At 34.4% G+C, this 20,780-nt stretch overlaps 1 protein-coding gene across 2 annotated transcripts in view; it reads right to left on the bottom strand.

Annotated features, from left to right (window-relative positions):
* Tep2 (Thioester-containing protein 2) overlaps positions 1-20,780 on the bottom strand; it is a 198,383-nt gene that overhangs the window by 114,553 nt on the left and 63,050 nt on the right. For both annotated transcript variants that reach the window (XM_090377515.1, XM_090377516.1), the window contains exons 2-5: positions 16,479-16,547; positions 13,097-13,290; positions 4,146-4,171; positions 3,692-3,842 (exon numbers count right to left, since the gene is read on the bottom strand). In XM_090377515.1, the coding sequence (XP_090233641.1) occupies positions 3,692-3,842; positions 4,146-4,171; positions 13,097-13,290; positions 16,479-16,537 (430 nt within the window). In that variant the 5' untranslated portion in view covers positions 16,538-16,547. The remainder of the gene's footprint in view (positions 1-3,691; positions 3,843-4,145; positions 4,172-13,096; positions 13,291-16,478; positions 16,548-20,780) is intronic.

Raw genomic sequence — 20,780 nt, 5'->3', positions numbered from 1 at the left:
TAAACATAAAAAAGGCACCAGGGGTGGATGGGATCTATCCAGTTATATTAAAGGAGGCAGCAAAGGAAGTAAGCAAACCCCTAGCCATAATTATGAGAGCTTCTTTGGACTCAGGGGAGGTACCCATGGACTGGAGATGTGCAAATGTAACCCCAATTCACAAAGGAGGATCAAAGGCTGACACAAGTAATTATAGACCTGTTAAGTTTAACTTCGGTTCCAGGAAAATTAATGGAGGCACTGGTTAAAGAAGCACTGCAGGATCATCTGGACAAGAATTCAGTTATAGCTCAGACACAGCATGGTTTTGTTAAGGGCAGGTCTTGTCTGACCAATTTGATTGGATACTATGATGTAGTCACAAAAGAACTGGATGCAGGGAATAACTTTGATATTATATATTTGGATCTTAGAAAGGCTTTTGATACTGTTGCGCATGGAAGACTGCTGCACAAATTGGAGAAGTGTGGCATTGGAGGCAAATTGCTGCTATGGATAAAGGGATGGTTGAGTGGCAGAAGACAGAGTGGTAATCAATGGACACTGCTCAACGTGGACTAATGTTATTAGTGGAGTTCCTCAGGGTTCAGTGTTGGGTCCATTGTTGTTTTCTGTATTTATAAATGATATTGATGATGGTGTATCAGGCTTAATGTCCAAGTTTGCAGACGATACCAAGGTTGGCAGGGTTGTTAAGGACACTACTGATACTATGCTGCTGCAACAGGATCTGGAAAGGTTGAGCAGATGGGCTGAGAGGTGGCAAATGAAGTTTAACATTGACAAATGTAAAGTACTACATATGGGAAACAGTAACCCCAGATCAACGTATCAACTCTGTGGTACTACGCTGACAGTGGTAGAGAATGAAAAGGACCTGGGGGTAATTGTGCAGGCAGATATGAAGTTCTCTGAGCAGTGCAGACGAGCTGCAAGAGTAGCTCATGGTGTCTTGTCAATGATATACAGGAATTTTTCTAGCAGGGATAAGGATGTGATTATTCCCTTGTATAAGGCATTGGTCAGGCCACATCTTGAGTACTGTATACAGGTCTGGTGGCCTCATTTCAAGAAGGATGTAGAGCTGCTCGAACGAGTACAGAGAAGGGCAACAAGATTAGTGAATGGAATAAAGGGTTGCTCTTAAGTTTTGCAAATTACAGAGCCTGGAGACTAGGCATCGGCGGGGTGATCTGATAGAGGTGTATAAGGCTTAAGGCTTTGAATGGCTTGAGCATGCTCAATGCCGATGGGATTCTTCCTCTTGCTCAGAATAATCACCTGAGAGGGCATAAATTCAAATTGAGGAAGGACGGATGTCGGATAGATGTGCGGAAATTTGCCTTTAGCCAGCGGGCAGTTGGTTTGTGGAATAGACTCCCATCGCTTGTTGTTGAAGTTGATAGCCTAAATAAATTTAAGGCTCAGCTGGACAGGTATTTCGAACGAATGGAGGGGTGAAATGGGAGTAGTGGTTGTTTTTTTTTTTTTTTTTGGCTGATGCTGAATAAGCTTGCATCATATGCCTCTACTAATGCTAATGCTAAATGATCCTGAATTCCACCTTTGATCATTGTCTCCATGATTTTCCTTACTACTGAGTTAGACTGGCTGGTCGGTAATTTCCCGTTAATGGAATTAAATCAATGGAATCTCTCCTGTCCAGTGATGCTCTCATAACTAGCCTTAATGGTTCAATGCACTCACTTGCCGCCTCCTTTAAGATTTATAGGGTATATGCCATCAACAACAGGAGCCTTACTTGCCCGTAGGTGCGAAAGTTCTCATTAATAATCATTTGAAATTTCAACATCATTAATTACATTTTTTTCAACTTCACTTCCATAATATTTCAATGACAAAGGGTTTTTTATTTAAATATCGATGCAAAGTAACTGTTGAGTTCATCTGCAACTTCAGCTATGCTATCTAATACTATCCCACATCCATTACATAAGGGTCCAATCCAATTGGTCCTTCTGTTCTTTGCATTTATATATGGGAAGAATTCCTTAACTACACTCTGCTCTCTTTATTCCCACTTTTTTCTCTCTCACAGACTCTGTAAAGATACTATAGTGAAAATTATAGTACGCTTAATAAAAACGTCTTTCTCCTTCAGAAAATGAATATAATTGAACCACGGAAGACCAACATGGAACAGAACAGTGTTCTGCAAATTCTTTCCAAAATAAGAAATTTCCCAACTCCAATGAGATTTTAAATGATTAACTTGAGTCTGAAATTAATGAAATACTTAACTATTTTTGCTAAAAAAAGTTCAGCCTAGAAAATATGGACTGAGATCATCTACGATTATCCCAGTACAATAGTACCAGAATAGAATCCGAAAGGGAGTTTTCTGCCGCTAATCAAATACTGTATGTACCAAAATTAGATCCATTTTAAACAATAATATTATTGATGGCTTATGTTTCTTAAGCTCACTTTATTCGGACAGGTAGTAGTGTGGATGCTTTAAACATAACTAAATTTTGCAGTGACAAAATGTATTTTGTTTTTAGAATAACTGTATTTTAATGTTTTTCAGAATATTGATTATTGCAATAAAAGTATTTAAAGCATGAATAATTCAAGTAATCAGTACTTGTTTTTTTTCCTTACTTTATTGCACCTAATTGTCATCAATTTATTGAGAAAAACCATTTGTTTTTGGAATACCAGTATCCCAGTTTTATAAATTAAAAATACTGGTATTAAGATTTTGACTGGTATTATAAGCCCTAATACTGGTCAAAATCTTAATACCGGTATTTTTAATTTATAAAATGTGTCTTAAGAGCTGATTTTCATGAACACATTAATCCTAACTTGAGGGATATCTGCACTCTGATTTTAGCTCCATTATTCTTATCCCAACTCCCACTCCTTTATTTAGAAAATTTTTAAATGTCAAATTGCTAAACAATCTCTTCTCGTTACTATGTAATAAAATATATTGAGCACAAGCACTTGCTTAATATATTTTATTGCATTATTACATTTTATTGAGCACAAGCACGTGCTTGTGCTCAAGGTTGTCCCTAGTAAAACCCAATCAATTGTGAACTGTCTTAAATTCTCAACTTAAAACCTGCATCTCTCTCTCTCCCCAAATTTGTTTATAACACTATATATCATGTCACTTTTTTCTGGTATAACTGCACACATTTGTGCGTGTGTGTGCACAGTAACACATTCGTAGTAATTCCAAACTTCTTTAATATATTCAAAGTTCTTTTTATTTGCTAACTATTATCATTTCCTTTATTTCATTCCTCTGGTGCAATCTCTTTGCATTGCCATATACATTTTCTTAAACCACAGCTTCCCAAAATTCAATTCTAGTGGTGACAGTTTCTTCTATATTCCCAAATTTCACTGAGATATAGCCCTAGATTAGGATAAATGGGCCTGTTGTACTGGAATCTATAGTGATATGAAATAATATATATCCAGTAAAAATCTTTAATTATAAGTAAATATTGAATTAATTATAAATAAGTATTTATTTGTAATTAAAGATACTAGATATATACATCATTATTTCATAGCCCTAGATTACTTATAGGTTTCAAGAAGTCTAACTTTACTATAAAAATAATGTAAAATATAATATTACATTTACAATATCATAACATTTATAATTTATAGGTAATTTGAGTATACATCATATACAGGTAAAACCTACCTAATTGTCCAGGTTTATAAATTGCTTTATCACTCTGTACAAACACTGAGTAACTCTTCTGTTCATAGGTCAGAGCAGTCTGATTATTTGTGTTTATTCCTCCACTTAAAGTTACAATCAAACTGTAATTACCTTGGCTCCATTCACCAATCTAGTTTGAATTAAAATGGTTATTTAACAATTGTATCAAATAACATACATAAACAAAGTTAAATTCTTGAGCCTGAAAATCAATTGTTTATATGCACATTTAAATCTTACCCCCAACCCAACTTGGCCTTTAACACCACCTACATAAACATACATATTATAAACTCAAACTAAATTCTGAACTAATACTATCATTAGCAAACAAACAGCAATTTTGTATCTCATAAAATTTAAAGTTTTTGAAATTAACAATTTACTTAGATAATACTAAGTTATTTAAAATTAGTTTGAACATTATCCTTACCTCAAATTTTATTATCTGTGTATCACCTAGGAAGAATAAAATTAAAATATGTTAAATGGATATAAGAGAATTGCATTTACTTTTATATGATAACATTGTTTCGTTCTAATAGTAAATTAGAATTTTTATAAAATTGATATGAAATACTGAATCTTCAGTCAAGGCAGCAGAATGCTACCACTGTTCCAACTAGACTGACTTCAAGTTCTGAATAATGTGATGCAGCTTAATAATTAATATAAATTAAGATGCTTCTTGTTAGTTGAATGTTAATGCTTACCATGAACAAAAAGAAAACTGTGGTTATTTTGGGATTACAGTAGTCACATACAAAATAAGAACTTGGGGGAGGGGAATGCCATTTTGGGAGCTGAGGCTATAAGGAAATAGAACAAGGAAACGCAATTACCTTACAAAAAAATTAACATATTATAGAATAATGTACTTCCCAATGTGACCCTCTGTTCCATAATTATTTTTAAACAGCTTATTTACCCATACCAGCCAGAATATGAAACAGATCTTAAGTTTGAAGGGGGCAATTATGATTACAGCTATATTTCTGTATAAGGAAAGCCAAACATAGTCCAAAAGGAAAATACTGTATAACAGTTAACTCCATACATAAAAATGTGGTCACCATAAGTTCCAAAGTAAAATGTCCATTTGATACTGAGTAAGTTCAAAAATTGATTTAAGGAATGTAAAGACTGACAAAAACAGCATATGAGGTGTGGCTATTAAATAACAAGACTGCATGTGCACCAACTAGCACACAAAGTGCTACCTGTGAAACAAAGGCACAGCAGTTTACCTTGAACCTTTCCCTAGTTGACTGCCAAGTCACATTTCACAGGTGGCACTTTGTGTTTGAATTCCATAAAAGATTTCTTAGGAAAAAAAAAAAAAGTAGAAGACTGAATGACTAGGCTGTTTGGTATCCATGAAAACTGATGAAAATGTGGACTGGGTGAGGACACTGATTAGAAGTGATTGTTGTCTAAGCATTAGAATTGTAACATCAGAACTCATTATGGATAAATTAACTGGAAATTAGGCATGAGAAAAGTGTGCGCCAAGATGGTGCCAGAAATTGAATGAAGATCAAAGAATGAGAGATCAAAAATTGAAAATCCAAATTTTCAGAGTACTGCAATTACTTGCAATGAAAGATGGCTGTTTCAGTACAACCCAGAAATTAAACAGTCGAGGCAATGGAAGACAAAACAATCCTCAGACAAAAAAAGCAAGAGAATGTCAAAATCAAAAAAGGAAAAACAATGCTTCGCTTATTTTCTTCAACATTAAAGGCATTATGCCGAAATAAATCCCCACCAAATCAGACTGCCAATCAAACATACATTCTGACAAGGCTGCCTGAAAAAAGTCAAAAGGAAGACAATTGTGGAAGGATGAAACTCCACCAAGACAATGTTCCAGCATACATGCTCTGGCCAAAAAAAAAAAAAAACAGAGCCCTACTTGCCATGGCACCTTGAAATGCTTTTCCTCTTCCCTATCCACTTAAGAACTAATTTTCAGTCCATTGAAAATGAAAATAGATGGGCCTATTATACTGGATTTCATTGTATAAAGAGATAAATACTATATAATCCAGTGAAAAACTTTTAACAAATGGCATGAAGCTTTCAGGGTTAAATGGGCCCCTCCATTGAAGATATTCAGAAAAAGTGACCAAAATGCAGATGACTTCCAGAAATTAGCATTAGCAGAGGCATATGATACCAGAAAACAAGCATATACAGCCAAAAAAAAAAAAAAACACCCTTCCCATTTGTCTAGTTCAGCCTTAAATTTATTTAAGCTATACTTCCACAATGGATGAACGTCTGTTCCAGCAATCAACTACCTGCTAGCTAGAGGCAAACTTCCACACATCTATTCTGAAATTGTCTTTCCTCAGTTTGAAACTATGCCCCTCAGGTTCTTAATCTGAGCTAGCAGAAGTATCCCATCAGCATTGAGCCTGCTCAAACCATTCAAGGCTTTATACACCTTGATCAGATCACCTCACAGGGGCCTAGTCTCCAGATGCTGCAACTTACAGAACTTTAGCCTTTCTTCGTAAGCACACCCCTTTTTGTTTCCTCTCACCAATCTTGTTGCTCTTTTCTGTACTCTTTCTAGCAACTCTACATCCTTCCTAAAATGAGGCCTCCAGACCTTATTTGTGCCTTATACAAAAGGGATAATCACCTTGTCTCTTCTACCAAAATTTCTATATATATATATATATATATATATAATTATATTTAAATAATGTTGGAAAAGAAATATTACTTAATAAAAATAAAAAGGAGGGTACAGCACACATCAGAGGCAGCAAAAAGCATGGACTCCTCTACATGACGCTTGAAATATAGTCATACAAATTAGAATAAGGTTTAAAATAATGCCAGCAGTACGGTAGGACAAGAGCGAAAAAACAAAATTAAACCTAAATTCAAATCTAACAGGGAGGGAAGAGAAAGGTAACGAAGAATAAAAATATTGCAACAGAAACTCTAAATTAATTTAGAAAATCAAATTATACAAATAATTCATTAAAATTTAAAGCCAATTAAATAGAAATTTAGCGGTGCCCCCTCTGATGGGCACCAGGTCCAAATTTATGTGAAATATCACCAAACAGAGATTTAAACCATTCACAATAAAACAAAACAAAAATAGAAAAAATAGACTGACCATTATGCCCCATCTCAACAGAGGACCACAAGGCCAATAATGGTCAGGGAATCGCTGCATTTCGAACACTGAACAAATCGCCGCAAAGGCGAAACTGGGGATCGGTGTGGCGGACTGATCTTGCGATCGTTTCGCCTTTGCGGCGATTTGTTCAGTGTTCGAAATGCAGCGATTCCCTGACCATTATTGGCCTTGTGGTCCTCTGTTGAGATGGGGCATAATGGTCAGTCTATTTTTTCTATTTTTGTTTTGTTTTGTTGTGAATGGTTTAAATCTCTGTTTGGTGATATTTCACATAAATTTGGACCTGGTGCCCATCAGAGGGGGCACCGCTAAATTTCTATTTAATTGGCTTTAAATTTTAATGAATTATTTGTATAATTTGATTTTCTAAATTAATTTAGAGTTTCTGTTGCAATATTTTTATTCTTCGTTACCTTTCTCTTCCCTCCCTGTTAGATTTGAATTTAGGTTTAATTTTGTTTTTTCGCTCGTCTTGCCGTACTGCTGGCATTATTTTAAACCTTATTCTAATTTGTATGACTATATATATATATATATATATATATATATATATATATATATATATATATATATCTCCATTATTTTAAATTAAATAAACCATAAGCCAGTAGTATGGCAAAAACTGTAGAGCGAAAATTAACATAAAAATAACCCAAATAAACAATCGAACGAAAAGAAAGAATAGATATAAATAGTAGCCCAGAAACCCTAATATAATTTCGATCTTTAAATCCAATTAACAAAAACTATACAAATTTTAGGATAATGCCAATTAGTTATTAATTTAGTGGTACATAAGCCAGTAGTATGGCAAAAACTGTAGAGCGAAAATTAACATAAAAATAACCCAAATAAACAATCGAACGAAAAGAAAGAATAGATATAAATAGTAGCCCAGAAACCCTAATATAATTTCGATCTTTAAATCCAATTAACAAAAACTATACAAATTTTAGGATAATGCCAATTAGTTATTAATTTAGTGGTACCCCCCCCCCCCCCGAGAGGTACCAGTTCCGAAAGACGTGAAATATCACCCAAAGAGGGTTAAAGGAACTACCAAACGATAACAAAATCAAAATAAACTAAAATAAAATAGACTGACCATCATGCCCCATATCGACAGAGGACCACGAGGCCAATAATGGTCATGGAATCGCTGCATTTCCATCGTCATACAAAACATCGCAAAGGCGGAAATATCGAAGAACCATATAATATATAATATATATATAATTGACAAAACTCCATGACCTGTTCTGGCAGCCCATCTGCACTGCTCAGAGAAGAACTTCATATCTGACTACACCAATTACCCCCAGGTCTTTCATTCTACACCTTCCTGAGTGGAGTACCACACAGTTGGTACATTTCTCTTGGGTTACTGCTCCCATATGGAGTACTTTGCATGTTTTTGTTCTTGGAAGAAATGTATGGAAGAGGGTGTGCAAGCCCAAGGCAATTGCTTGAAGGGGATAACTTAAGTACAGTAAGGTATAAAATATTTCATTATATTTATTTTATTGCAACAGTCATTATTTAGCAGCCAAACCCAATACCGAAAAGTGCAGCAGAATTTTTGTACAAATAATGATTGTTTAAATAATTACCACCCATATTAATTAGGATAAAATTTTGGCACAGCAAAATGATTTGGCACCCCTGCGAAGTTAATTTAGTGTATACTTTTTTTTTTTTTTTAATGTAAACCCCAAACACAAGAGGTATTATAACCTATAGTACTTGCGTTGGAGGTTGAGAATATGAAAGATGTTGACATTGGACTTGATTTTCTGTAGACTAATTTTCAGGAAATACATATGAAGGAAGGTTGTTCCAGAAAATGGCAGTTGAATGAATAAACAAAGATGAAAAGTTGGTTCTGTGAGTTTGAAGTTGGACAGTAAATGGATGTTGGCGGCACTTGTTTGGACTGTTTTGAAAGAGAGAGAGAAGGCATTATAGGCCAATTCAGAAGAACAGCACCCATGGAAATATCTGTAGAAGAGACATGCAGCAGAAACAGTATGTCTATGAGACAGCAAGAGAAGAGAGACTGTTAGAGATGAATCATTAATTAACCTAACTGCCCTCTTCTGAATCATTAAATCTCCTAACTGCCCCAGATGTGGGAACAATATTCCATGGTAGGGCAAGTTTGCAATTTGTACAGAGTGAATAGCTGTTTGGAAGAAAAGTAATGCAGAGAGCGAAAAAGAAAACCAAGTTTTTTTTAGATGCAGAGGAAGCAATATTTATAATTGTGCTTGTGCCAAGAGAGATTAGAAGTCAGGGTAATCCCCAAAAGAGATATCATTTTGCCTGGAAATTGGAGTGTCACCAAACATAAACATAGGAGCAGAAGAATCCTTTTTGCGAGATATAAGACAAGACTGAGTTTTAGAAGGATTGAAATCAACTAAGTTGTCTTTACTTCACTGGAGAATTACCTGGAGTTCGGTATTTAAGCAATTCACAGCAGATTTCAGAAGTTGAAGCTGATTGAGCAAGGCAAGGTTTTTCAAAATGGAAAGTGGAATGCAATGTGCTATCATCGGCAAAACTATGGATAGGACTTCCAGTCAATGGAAGGTCATTAATATACAAGAGGAAAAGAACTGAACCTTGGGGGACACCAGAATTAGTGGACAAGTTAGAAGACAGAGAACCATCTACCATCACCCTCAGTGAGCAATCAGAGAAAACTAGATAACCAGTTACAAAAAACTGTTGGCAAACCATAAGATGGAAGCTTGTTTAGAAGACCTTTATGCCAAACATGATCAAAAGCCGTTGAGGTGTCAAGAACTGCTTGTGTTTCAAACTTGCCCATAAATGGGTAACATAAGCCAGAATATCACAAGTAGATAGACACTGACGGAATCCATACTGGCGATCGTTAATCAGACAGATTTCTAGGTAGTTTATGATTGGCAGTTAATTGATTTCTCCATTACTTTAGAAGTAATTGCAATGGGACGATAATTGGATGGGAGGGATTTGTCACCCTTTTTAGGAACTGGCTGGATATGAGCAAATTTCCAAACAGAAGGAAAAACACCTTTGGAATAAGAAAGTGAAAAAAGCGGCAAAGAACAGGAGTAAGTTCAGGAGCACAGCTTTTGAGAACAAGTGGAGAAATATCATTGGGATCTGGAGCTTTCTTAGCATCAAGATTCGTCAAAATCCTTCTGACATTCTTTTGATGGAAGGCCCCAGGAGGTCAGCTTTATCCTTGGCTGAAGTGACAACAGAACCATCTGGTTTGGATGGGAGCAGCAGAGATGGGCAAAAGTTGCAGCCAATAGCTTTGGCAAGAGACCAGAATGCTCGGCTACCTTAGGGCAAGAAGCAATTTTTCTATTCTTAGCCTGTTCAAAATCTAGTTTGGACTGATTAACTGCTTTACAATTGTTGCAAGCTTTGGTGTGGGCAGAAAATAAAACCGAACAATTAGAAACAAGTCAATTACAATATGCAATGTTCTTACCTTGAACAGCCTTAGCACATTTATTGGAAAACCAAGGTTTAGATAAAGGAAGAGATTTTAAAGTGGAGTGTGGGATAAAGGATTCCATTCCTGCAAGAATAATTTCACTGACAATCTGAGCAAACGTTGACATCAGAAGTTTTGAAACAGTAATCCGACTAAGGAAATGAAGAATAGAAATCTCTCAGGTCATTCCATTTTGCATTCTTGTAATGCCAAACAATACAAGGTTGGGAATAGCCATGAGATAAAGGCTCCATTGGAGAAGAGAATCACCAAGTTGTGATCTGAGGTGCCTAAAGGGCCACTCACTTCGATCGTGTACTTAGAAGGGTTGTTTGTGAGAAAAAGATCAAGCATGTTGGCTGTATATTAGGATTGTCTGGTATTCTTGTAGGTAAATGAACAATCTGTGCAAAGTCATTAGTAATTGCAAAAGCCTCGGCATCTCAACCACTGGGTCGGTGTGACTAGAAAACAGAAGCCAGCTGGAGTTGTGAACATTAAAATCACCTCAATGGTAGAAAAGTTGGACTGGAGAAAGTCAAGTTGCAAACAGAGGAAGACAAAGAATTCCAAGTGATTAGTGGAGTTAGGAGAACAGTAGAGATAACAGATGAATTTGACACAATGAGGTAGAGATTTTGAGCTGGAGAAGATCAAAAAGAGGAGATTCCAAATTACCAAGTCTCTGACAGGGAATACCGGAACGGACGTATGCACAAGTACCACCTTTGAGGCAAAAGGAATCGTAAAGTGAATAATTTGGGCAACTGAGATGAGCAGTAGTTGAATCAACTGATAACTGAGATTCTGTCAGAAAAAATAACACTGGGTTTGGGAGACCACAAGTGGAAATGGACATTGTTGAGATTAGAATTGAGACCACGTATATTTGTGACACGATCTGAGCTTTAACTCAACTCAGTAAAGCATTTGGCACTTGAGCAATTAATATATACAGAGTAAACTGGAATTATGAGTAACAGTGTTGGGCATGGAGCTACTAGTGGGTTCCTTTGAGTTCAATTTTGGGATCCTTGTTTCTAACATTTCCATGAACAAGGTATTTTGCAGAGTATTTGGTATTGTGGTGAATGATAGTAACTTTTTTACACTGCTTCATAACAATCTAGACTTGTTTTGTGATGAGCATCAAAATGGCAATTATGGTTTAATACTACTAAGAGACCCTAAATTTTTAGGGTCTCTTACCAGGAAAATAATAGCCCAACAGTAACCTATTGAAAAAGATTGAAAATGTTGAAATAAATTGAAGTAAATGTTGGTAATATATATACACAGAAAATAGTTGAAAAAAAAAATTGTCCGTAAAGTGGATAAATGAACGTAATCTAATAAAGCTGTTCAGTTCCTTCTTAAATGGATTGGAAGTTTTACATAACTAGAAGTTAAACAATTCACATTTTAAGCATCAAAATGCAACTAGTTCTATCCTTTAAAAGAACATTCCGTTAGAACAAATACAAAAGTAACATGCAGAAAGATTATTAATGGTGAAAAATTAGCCATATTTAGTTTAAAGGATCCTCTTAAATTTTCTAGGATTAGATTCCTCAAAATATTTTTAAGCATATCTTTATCTACTCTTAACATCTTATACTTGACTAACAATCTTGCAGTTCGTTATGAACAGTGAATCACTAGGCCATATTAAACTGAAAACAGGTTTGCTTGGGTTATGATTTACAAACACCAAAGTTGTTCACGAAACTTGATAATATCTGTGACAGACATAAATTCCATCATATGCAATAACACATACTGAGCACTATTGAAAAGTACTGTGATATTTATTGATTACTCAACTGGAATACAAGTAGTCATATGCTATAGCACAATACTGTATGATGAGGGGGAAAGCATTTGCCCTCCAGAAATTCATTTTACTATTATGTCAGTTCAAATATTACAAACATCCTACTGTTAGTTTTATTACTGTTCACTTTAACATACCATCAATAAAAGGAAATTAGATTTAGTTTTGAGTTAAACCAGAAGTTGATTTTTGTATGATTATAATAAATATTATAATCAATTAATGACATGCATATGGGATGGGATGGGAGTGCAGTAGCACACTGCTCTGAGTAGACTGGGGTTCAAGCCCCTGACTGCTAAATACGGTCAATCTACCAACCCGCACTGTGCCAGTGTGGCAGATTATAGTCCATTTCCCTCAGCATAAATTATTGAGGAGGCTTCCATCATGCAGTGGGTTGATAATGGCTGCAGTTTACCTTTACTGCACACCCCCAAGGTCATCCAATAGGAATCTGGCGGTATGCACCCCCTCAATATTGAAAAATCCCACTTTTTTATACCTATTCCGATGCATATAGTGACTATATGCATCGGAATATGTATAAAAAAATTCATGTATAAATTCATGATAATCAATCAATCCTCCGACACTAACAAGATAATTTTCCTAACGTATTCTGGCAATGCTTTTTTTTTTTTTTTGGTAATTGTTGGCGCATCGGCTTCTGTGGCCATAGTGCACCTCCCAAGATTTTTGCAGTACTTTGATCCAAGCCCGAGGTGGGATTCAAACCCACGACCTTTGGGTTGCCAGGCAGGCACTTTACCCACCTGGCTAGCCTGGTCGGCACTGGCAATGCAGTAATGGCCTTAGCCATTATAACTGGCTGGTTGCTCCTACAATTATAATAAAAATAACTAGAATGTAATAATTCAATTATAGTACCTGAATTAAGAGTAATAGTTTTGCTGATACTGTTGAAATTTCCATTATCTGCTGGTCCCTGAATATCAATTGTCATTTCTACTCGTGAAGACACTTTGTGTACAGAAGCACTAACATGATATCCCATATTTGGACGGAGTTTGGCTGGTGCTATCACAGTATAAATTCCACTATCTCCTTTGACTGAGACTTCACTATATTCAAAAATACATAATTTTAGGATTTATCTATTATTAGTTAAATATTAACTAGATTTTAATTAAATCATACATTGAAAATACATAAAATTGAAAAGTGAACTAAAAAATCCATTCAAAATGGAAATGAATTTTTTTACATTAAATGACTATATACAGTTCAGTAAATATCCATATTCATTTAGAAATAACTTGAGAAATTAATTTGTTTTTAATTAGGCAACTGAGCATTAACACAATCTTGGAAAAATCTGAATCTTGGTCAGTAAGAAGCCCACTTGAATGGAGTACTGCTTAAAAATATCTGATCTTAATATTTCATCAGATCACATTGGTGAAATTATTCTTAAGAAATTAACAAATTCTCATCCATTCCATCTAAACCAGGGATTCCTAACATTAAGATTTTTTTCATCTCCCTTAGTTTCAAAATTAAATGAAAATCATGGTCAGATATTCAATTAGAAAAGCCTTTCAAAGCCACATTCTGCATATTATAGCAACTTTAAAATAAATGAAGCTAAAAATAATAAAATAGAGTATATTGGTAGGCCTTCCAAAAAGACATTAGGAGAATCCTGAACAATTGATGCCAAGAATTCTCCTATTTCCCCTACTTGTTTTTAAAAGTTGTTCCAGAGTTAACCCATGTTTTTTGCTACCTTTTTACAAACTTCAGTAAAAAATTTTGGTATTTTTCTGTATGAAAATTTGCTTACATACAAATAATTCTCCCACCACCCACCCACCCCTCCAATTATTTTCATATTGGAACTAATGTAATGGAGAAATGTAACTGCAAACATTTATGAATCTTGATATTTTCCATCAAATTAATGACAGTCATTATGGATGGATTCCATCAATCAATCCACTAATGATTTTTTTTGCACTGTTACTCATCTCTGACTAAATTCCACTGAAAACTTCAGAGAAGTACAAAACAGCTGCTCTCCAATTCCACTTCTATCTTCTAAAATTGCTCTTAATATTTCTAAGCCTTTTTGACAATGCTAGCATAAAGGTCTTCTAAACACTTCCATCTTATGATGGATTTTTTTTTTGCAAAGTCAGCTTCTCTCTCTCACCACTGATATGATGATAGACCTAACTTCAAGTAATTCTGGGGTTCCCCGAAATTTCTTTCACCTACATTTTTCTTTCCTACATATTAATACCTTTTCCCATAGACTGAAAAATCGTGTCAATAGTTTTGACAATGATAATACTATATTCCACTTTCCAGATTGAGTTCTGCTCTGCTGAAACAGTTAAAACTTCTCAAATATCCAACACTAGTTCCTTAAATGTTGATCCTTAGTTTATATCCAGTGGGGGGAAATAAACTCCAGTTCTCCTAACAATCCATTTTCTTCCCCCACAAACTGCCTACTGCTCCTAATCACATCAACAATGCTCAGATTTCTAGACAAAATCACATCTTTATTGGGGATAACTCTGATTTCTAACCATCCATGGTATAAGCATGTCACAAATATTGCTCTTTGCATTAAAAAAGCAATTTCTCCTTTACCTTCCTTCATATGCATTTTCTTAAAATTACAGTATAGAATTCAAGTCCAACAACTAGCTTTTCAGCTTTCAACTCTCACATGGTATTAGAGTACTACAGGGTATTCAGTACTGTGGAATGAACTTTCCAGTAATCTCCACAATATTTATGTAAGTTGTTTGGTAATTACACAACTGTTTTATTCATTTAAGGGCCTAAAGCAGAAGGAAGTTGAGACTGGATAAATATGACAACTATCATCCATTCTTCTCAGATGGGAAAAAAAGGGATAATTGCCCATGCTCATTATGCAAAAGTTTCATAATGACACCAACTTTGTCACAGAAGAACAAAGTATAGGAATTGAAGACTAACAAACTGGCTTAAAATATCCTCTATATTTTGGTTTTATTGGAAATAAAAATTACTTTTGATATAATATTGCTACCTGATAGAGCCCTTCATTATCAATACCTTTCTAGGAATTGGAAAGGCAAGAAGAGCAGCTTGGATCATGAGCAACAAATGACCAGAATAACTGGTCATTTGTGTTCCTAGCTGGTAACATTCAAATTAATGGAAATGTCATCACCACTACCAACATCACCTCAAGACAGCTGTTTAAAAGTAATTCTGCTAGTTTTCTCAGAACCAACATGGTGTGATTTGCATTGATTATCTTCAAAAAGTCATTGCATCATTAAGACATATTGCTGCAGCCTTCTGTCCCATTTATGAGTAACTTTCAAGGAAAAATAGAGAAATGTTGATCAAAGATGAGCTGTTTTATACAGAATTTCCACATTGCCAAGGGCAGAATATCAAAGCAACTCTGAAACTTCTATTTTTACCATATTCTCCTGCTTCAATCCTCTTTCCATTTCTATATATTTTTATTTTATTTTTTTTTCCATGTAAGGCATTTTTCTGATAAAGCAGTGATTTCTGGGACTGAGTCAGTTTGAAGGAAATGTGGTGTTTTTCAAAAACAGCCTCAAAGTATCCAACAACAGAGAAGTGTCTCCATGTCTATGCAGTAACTGTCTAAAATAGTGACTTTTACATCTGACACCAACCTTTATGACCAACTTGAGAGAGAAAGAAAAACAATGATAATACCAGGTACTTCAAGAATATTTTAATATTTAAAATTGTCAGATAATATCTGACAAAGCAACTCACTCCACAGAAGAGAAAGTAAATAAATATTTCTTATTGGACTTGCTAATGTGACATGCACATTGTAAAAAAAAGCCATTGTTTATACAATGGCTTGGATCATCTGTGTGTAATTACTGTGCAAAAATTTGATAGTATTAATTTTTTTCAATAGTAAGATCAAACAGCTCCAAATACAAATCACTCAAAATACTGCTTGCTATACATTTCATTATATTCTATATGGCCATAACATTGTGGTTTCATATGATTTTCTTTGATACAATCAAATATTGATTGTTTGTGTTATCTCTATTAAGAGAACCAGAATCTAAAATTAAACTTGACTAATATATGGTAAAGTGCAAAGTATGTCAAAATATACTTTGCAAATGCCACAAATTCATTGGGAATTAACATTTAATCAAATGCATGCATGGTATATTTACTAAAATATTGATAATAAAAAGTATTAAAATATTCCAAAAAACATGTAAGCTATCACTGATCTTACCTTTCAGCTTTTATAATGACTAGTAGGCCAAAAATGGCCCCAAGACTTGATATTAACATCGTCTTGAACCTTAAAAATAAATTAATAAGTTCAGTACTGGAAAAGCAAACCAAAATCCACTGTAAAAATAAAGCATCACAAAACCAAGTAATTTGTATACAAAGCATTAGATAAAAAAAGTAACTCAAAAGTTAAAACCAACTTCTAAAAAATCAATTAGGATAAATCATAAATGGCCATTTTTTGTGGTAAAATAAGGAATCTGGTTAATTCCAGTTATATATTGTGTTAAAAAATAAAACACTAACCATTGTTGTTTAATATAATAAACAGTGTCTAAATGTAAATTTTATAAAAAGGCATTTGTCAAATTTAATACTTTTAACAAAGGAATTAAATTAGTTAAAAAATGTAATACTTGTTTTAATTCCTTATGAATTTAAATTAAGCTAAATTTAGATAAAATATCCAAGGTGGATGTCCATTAGCACACAAACAAAAAGTTATTCCTATTGAATTTATTAGAATTCAGTTCATTGCTAAGTGATTTTTTAGAATTTTAGCAATTAAATGGGTCAATTCACTCAAACTTGGAAGTGTAATGAGACTAAAATATTACATTCTCCTAACAGGATGAAAGGGGATAAGAAAAATGAGTAAGAAGTCATTTAATATATTGTGATTAAAGCAAATAAAAATTACAGAAATATCCAACCCACTTTCTTTACCAAAAACTGTTTTTAATAAACCTATACATGAGAAGTAAAAAAGGTAAGAAATTAATATCCATGTCCTGGGATTCAAACAGGTTTCCTGCTTTAAGGATACAACTACTTATTCCTTTTCATTTAATAGGCTCAGTAAGTTACCCAATGTGACTTACTGTTATCTACTATACACCACAAAATAATGACCATTTATTTGACTTGTATACAGAACAATTAACTGTCATGCTGTGTTTGGGATCAATAATAAGTTGTGAAAAACACCTTGGTGAGTCAAGGTGTTAATTTTTATAGCCTATCAGACAAATTAGTTAAAACAATGTAATACTTAAGTGTTTGTGGTCAAGCAAAATATAAAGTGATCCAAAAAACTTTCCAATTTTACAAGAAATCTGGTTTCTCGAGGACAGAGCATTACACAAAAAGTGCTAAACAAGGTTATTACAAAATGACACTTGTGGATCCAAATTCACAATTTGCCTATTAATGCTAACAGCCAGATTCCTTGATACCACTATTCAACACATGCAGATGTTAATAATAGTGTTAGAAAATATGGTGTTATGAAAAATACAATTATACAAAGAAATAATTAAAACTAGTAAAATAGAACATTCAAGGTGATGTTTTGCTTATGACGTAAGCAGCTTATGTGGTATATACAGAAATTGCTATTTATTGTATGATTTGCAACCTACATCTAACTAGCATCATTTTTACACCTATATTTTTATTTTTGAATATTTTTCTTAGATTCAATTAAATGCAATACAAGGTGTCACTTTATTCATATTTTCATTTTCTTCTCTTCCTGACTTTTCTTTCCTATTATCTTATGCATATTTTTTTCTCCAGAAGATGTGACAAATACTAAATATCAAACCATCAACAAATCCCAGCATGGATTCATGAGGAAGAGGTCATTACTAACCAGGTAAATTACTAGAATGAAATCAAACGGGTTTAACAACTTCATTCTAGTTAGAAGCAAGAAACAATCTTGATGTTATATAATATATATATATTGAGACTTCAATAAAGTGTTTGGTAATGCTCATGTAAAACAAATTCGAACAAAATTTTATTTTTAAGATCACATATCAGATCATGTACTAAAGCAGCGGTTCACAACCCTTTTTTGGCTTGCAAGCTCCTTTATGTAATTTTTTTTATCGCGAACTCCTTTCAACATATTTTTAATGTGAACCACATATATTCTCTGAAATCATATATTTCAGAATTTTTATAAAATATTTCCAGTACTACATTTTTATAAGCGACATTGCATAATAACAAATTATTAAGTATTATTTATACTTTGTAAAGCAGTTATTAATCAGTCCAAACTAGATTTTGAACAGGATAAGAATAGAAAACTTGCTTTTAGTCCAAATGGTAGCCAAGCATTCTGGTCTCTTTCTAAAACTATTGGCTGCAATTTTTGCCCATCTGTTCCCACCTCTGACAAAACTAGGTGGTTCTGTTGCCACATCACATCAGCCAAAGATAAAGCTGACTGCTAGCATCCTATATTTCTTCCAACTCTTGTATTGATGATCTTGGTAAATCACCTCAAACCATTCCTAGCACACTCCATTCAAATGTTTCCTGTGGGCTTCCATCAAAAGGAAGTCAGAAGGATTTTGATGAATCTGATGCTAAGAAAACTCCAGGTCCTGATGGTATTTCTCCACTTGTTCTCTAAACCTGCACTCACTCCTGTTTTGTTGCCTTTTTACACTTTTTATTCCAAAAAAATTTTTCTTCTGCTTGGAAATTTGCTCATATCCAGCCAGTTCCTAAAAAGGGTGACAAATCCCATTGACTTCTCTATTACTTCTACTCTTTCAAAAGTAATGGAGAAATCATTAAACCAACAACTTAAAACTATCTGGAAATCTTTCATATGATCAATGATTGCCAGTATGGATTCAGTCAGTGTCGTTCCACCAGTGATATTCTGGCTTATGTTACCCATCTATAGACAAATTCAATGGAAAAGTTTGGTGAAACTCAAGCAATTTCTCTTGACATTTCAAAGGCCTTTGGTCGTGTTTGGCATAAAGGTCTTCTAAATAAGCTTCCATCCTATGATTTGCCAGCTGTTCTTTGTAACAGGTATCCAGTTCTCTCTAACCACTCACTGCAGGTGATGATAGACTGCTGTGTCTTCTAACTTGTCCACTAATGCTGGTGTTCCCCAGGGTTCAGTTCTTTCCCCCCCACCCTTTTCCTCTTGTATATTAATGACCTTCCATTGACCAGAAGTCCTATCCATAGTTTTGCTGATGATAGCACATTGCATTCCACTTTCCAGTTTGAGAAAGTTTGCCCTGCTCAAACAGCTGCTGCCAAATCCTTAAATGCTGCAGATAATTCTCCAGTGCAGCAAAGATAACTTCATTTCAATCCTAAAACTCAGTCCTGTCTTATCTCGCAAAAAGGATTCTTCTGCTCCTATGCTTATCTTTGATGATGCTCCGATTTCTAGGAAAGATCTTGGGGATTACCCAGACTTCTAATCTCTTGCCATAAAGCACATTATAAATACTGTTTCCTCTACATCTAATAAACTGGGTTTTCTCTTTTGCTCTCAGTGTTACTTTTCTTCCAAACAGTTGACTCTGTAGAAATCACAAATCCACCCTATCATGGAAAATCTGGGGTAGAAGAGGGCAGTTAGGTTAATTGATGTCTCATCTCTAACAGTCTCCACTCTGTCTCATACTGTTGCATGCCTTTTCTATAGACACTTGATGGCACTGTTCTGAATTGGCTTCTATAATTCCTGCTCTCTTTCAAAGCAGTCCAAACATGCTGCAACCAATCAATGTCATTTTGTTGTCCAAGTGCAAACTCACAGAACCAACTTTTCTTCATTTAATTTCTGGTACCACCTTCCTTAATACGTACTTCCTGAAAATTATGATCTACAGAAGTTCAAATTAATGTCAACCAAGTATTTTCTTTCAACTTTTCAACCCATTCATGATACCAAGTACCTACACATAACAATGATCCTTGAGAATAAAAAAAATTAGTATGGAAAACATTTAACATGATATACTGTAAGATAGTAAACTAATTAAGGAATTATGGGAGATGTGGTTTTTCTTTGGCAATTGTTCCTTATTTAATTTTATTTATTAAAAGATATTTTGTAGTTTACAATTATATATCTATGTAAATCTAAGCAGATGACATTACAGAATTTTTATTGCGAACCACCAGTTGCAACTGCTGTACTTAAGGATGGTGTGGGAGGAGGGGGGCAAGGTCATAAATCAATCTTCAAGGTAAAAAAAAACTAATTGATATGGTTCCTCAGGGATTAGCATAGGATTGCCTACTCTTATTCATAAACAAGACTGAGTATCCAAGAAAAGTTGTCACAGTTTAGAGATGATTATGGTGGAAAGGGCAGTTATAATTCAGAAAGTATAAATTCTGATAGGCGCAGAACAGCCAATCTTTAACCACCATACCAAACCAGTTGTTTGGCTCCAGACAACTTGCCCTCCCCTACACTAGTGGACTGGTAGTAAAAGTTCTACAGCCAGGAGGTTAACAATGCAAG

The sequence above is a fragment of the Mastigoproctus giganteus genome, chromosome 7, assembly GCF_048544385.1.
Source record: "Mastigoproctus giganteus isolate SK-2022 chromosome 7, ASM4854438v1, whole genome shotgun sequence".
NCBI classification, from domain to species: Eukaryota; Metazoa; Arthropoda; class Arachnida; order Uropygi; family Thelyphonidae; genus Mastigoproctus; species Mastigoproctus giganteus.
This window is presented reverse-complemented; position numbering and strand designations above follow the sequence as displayed.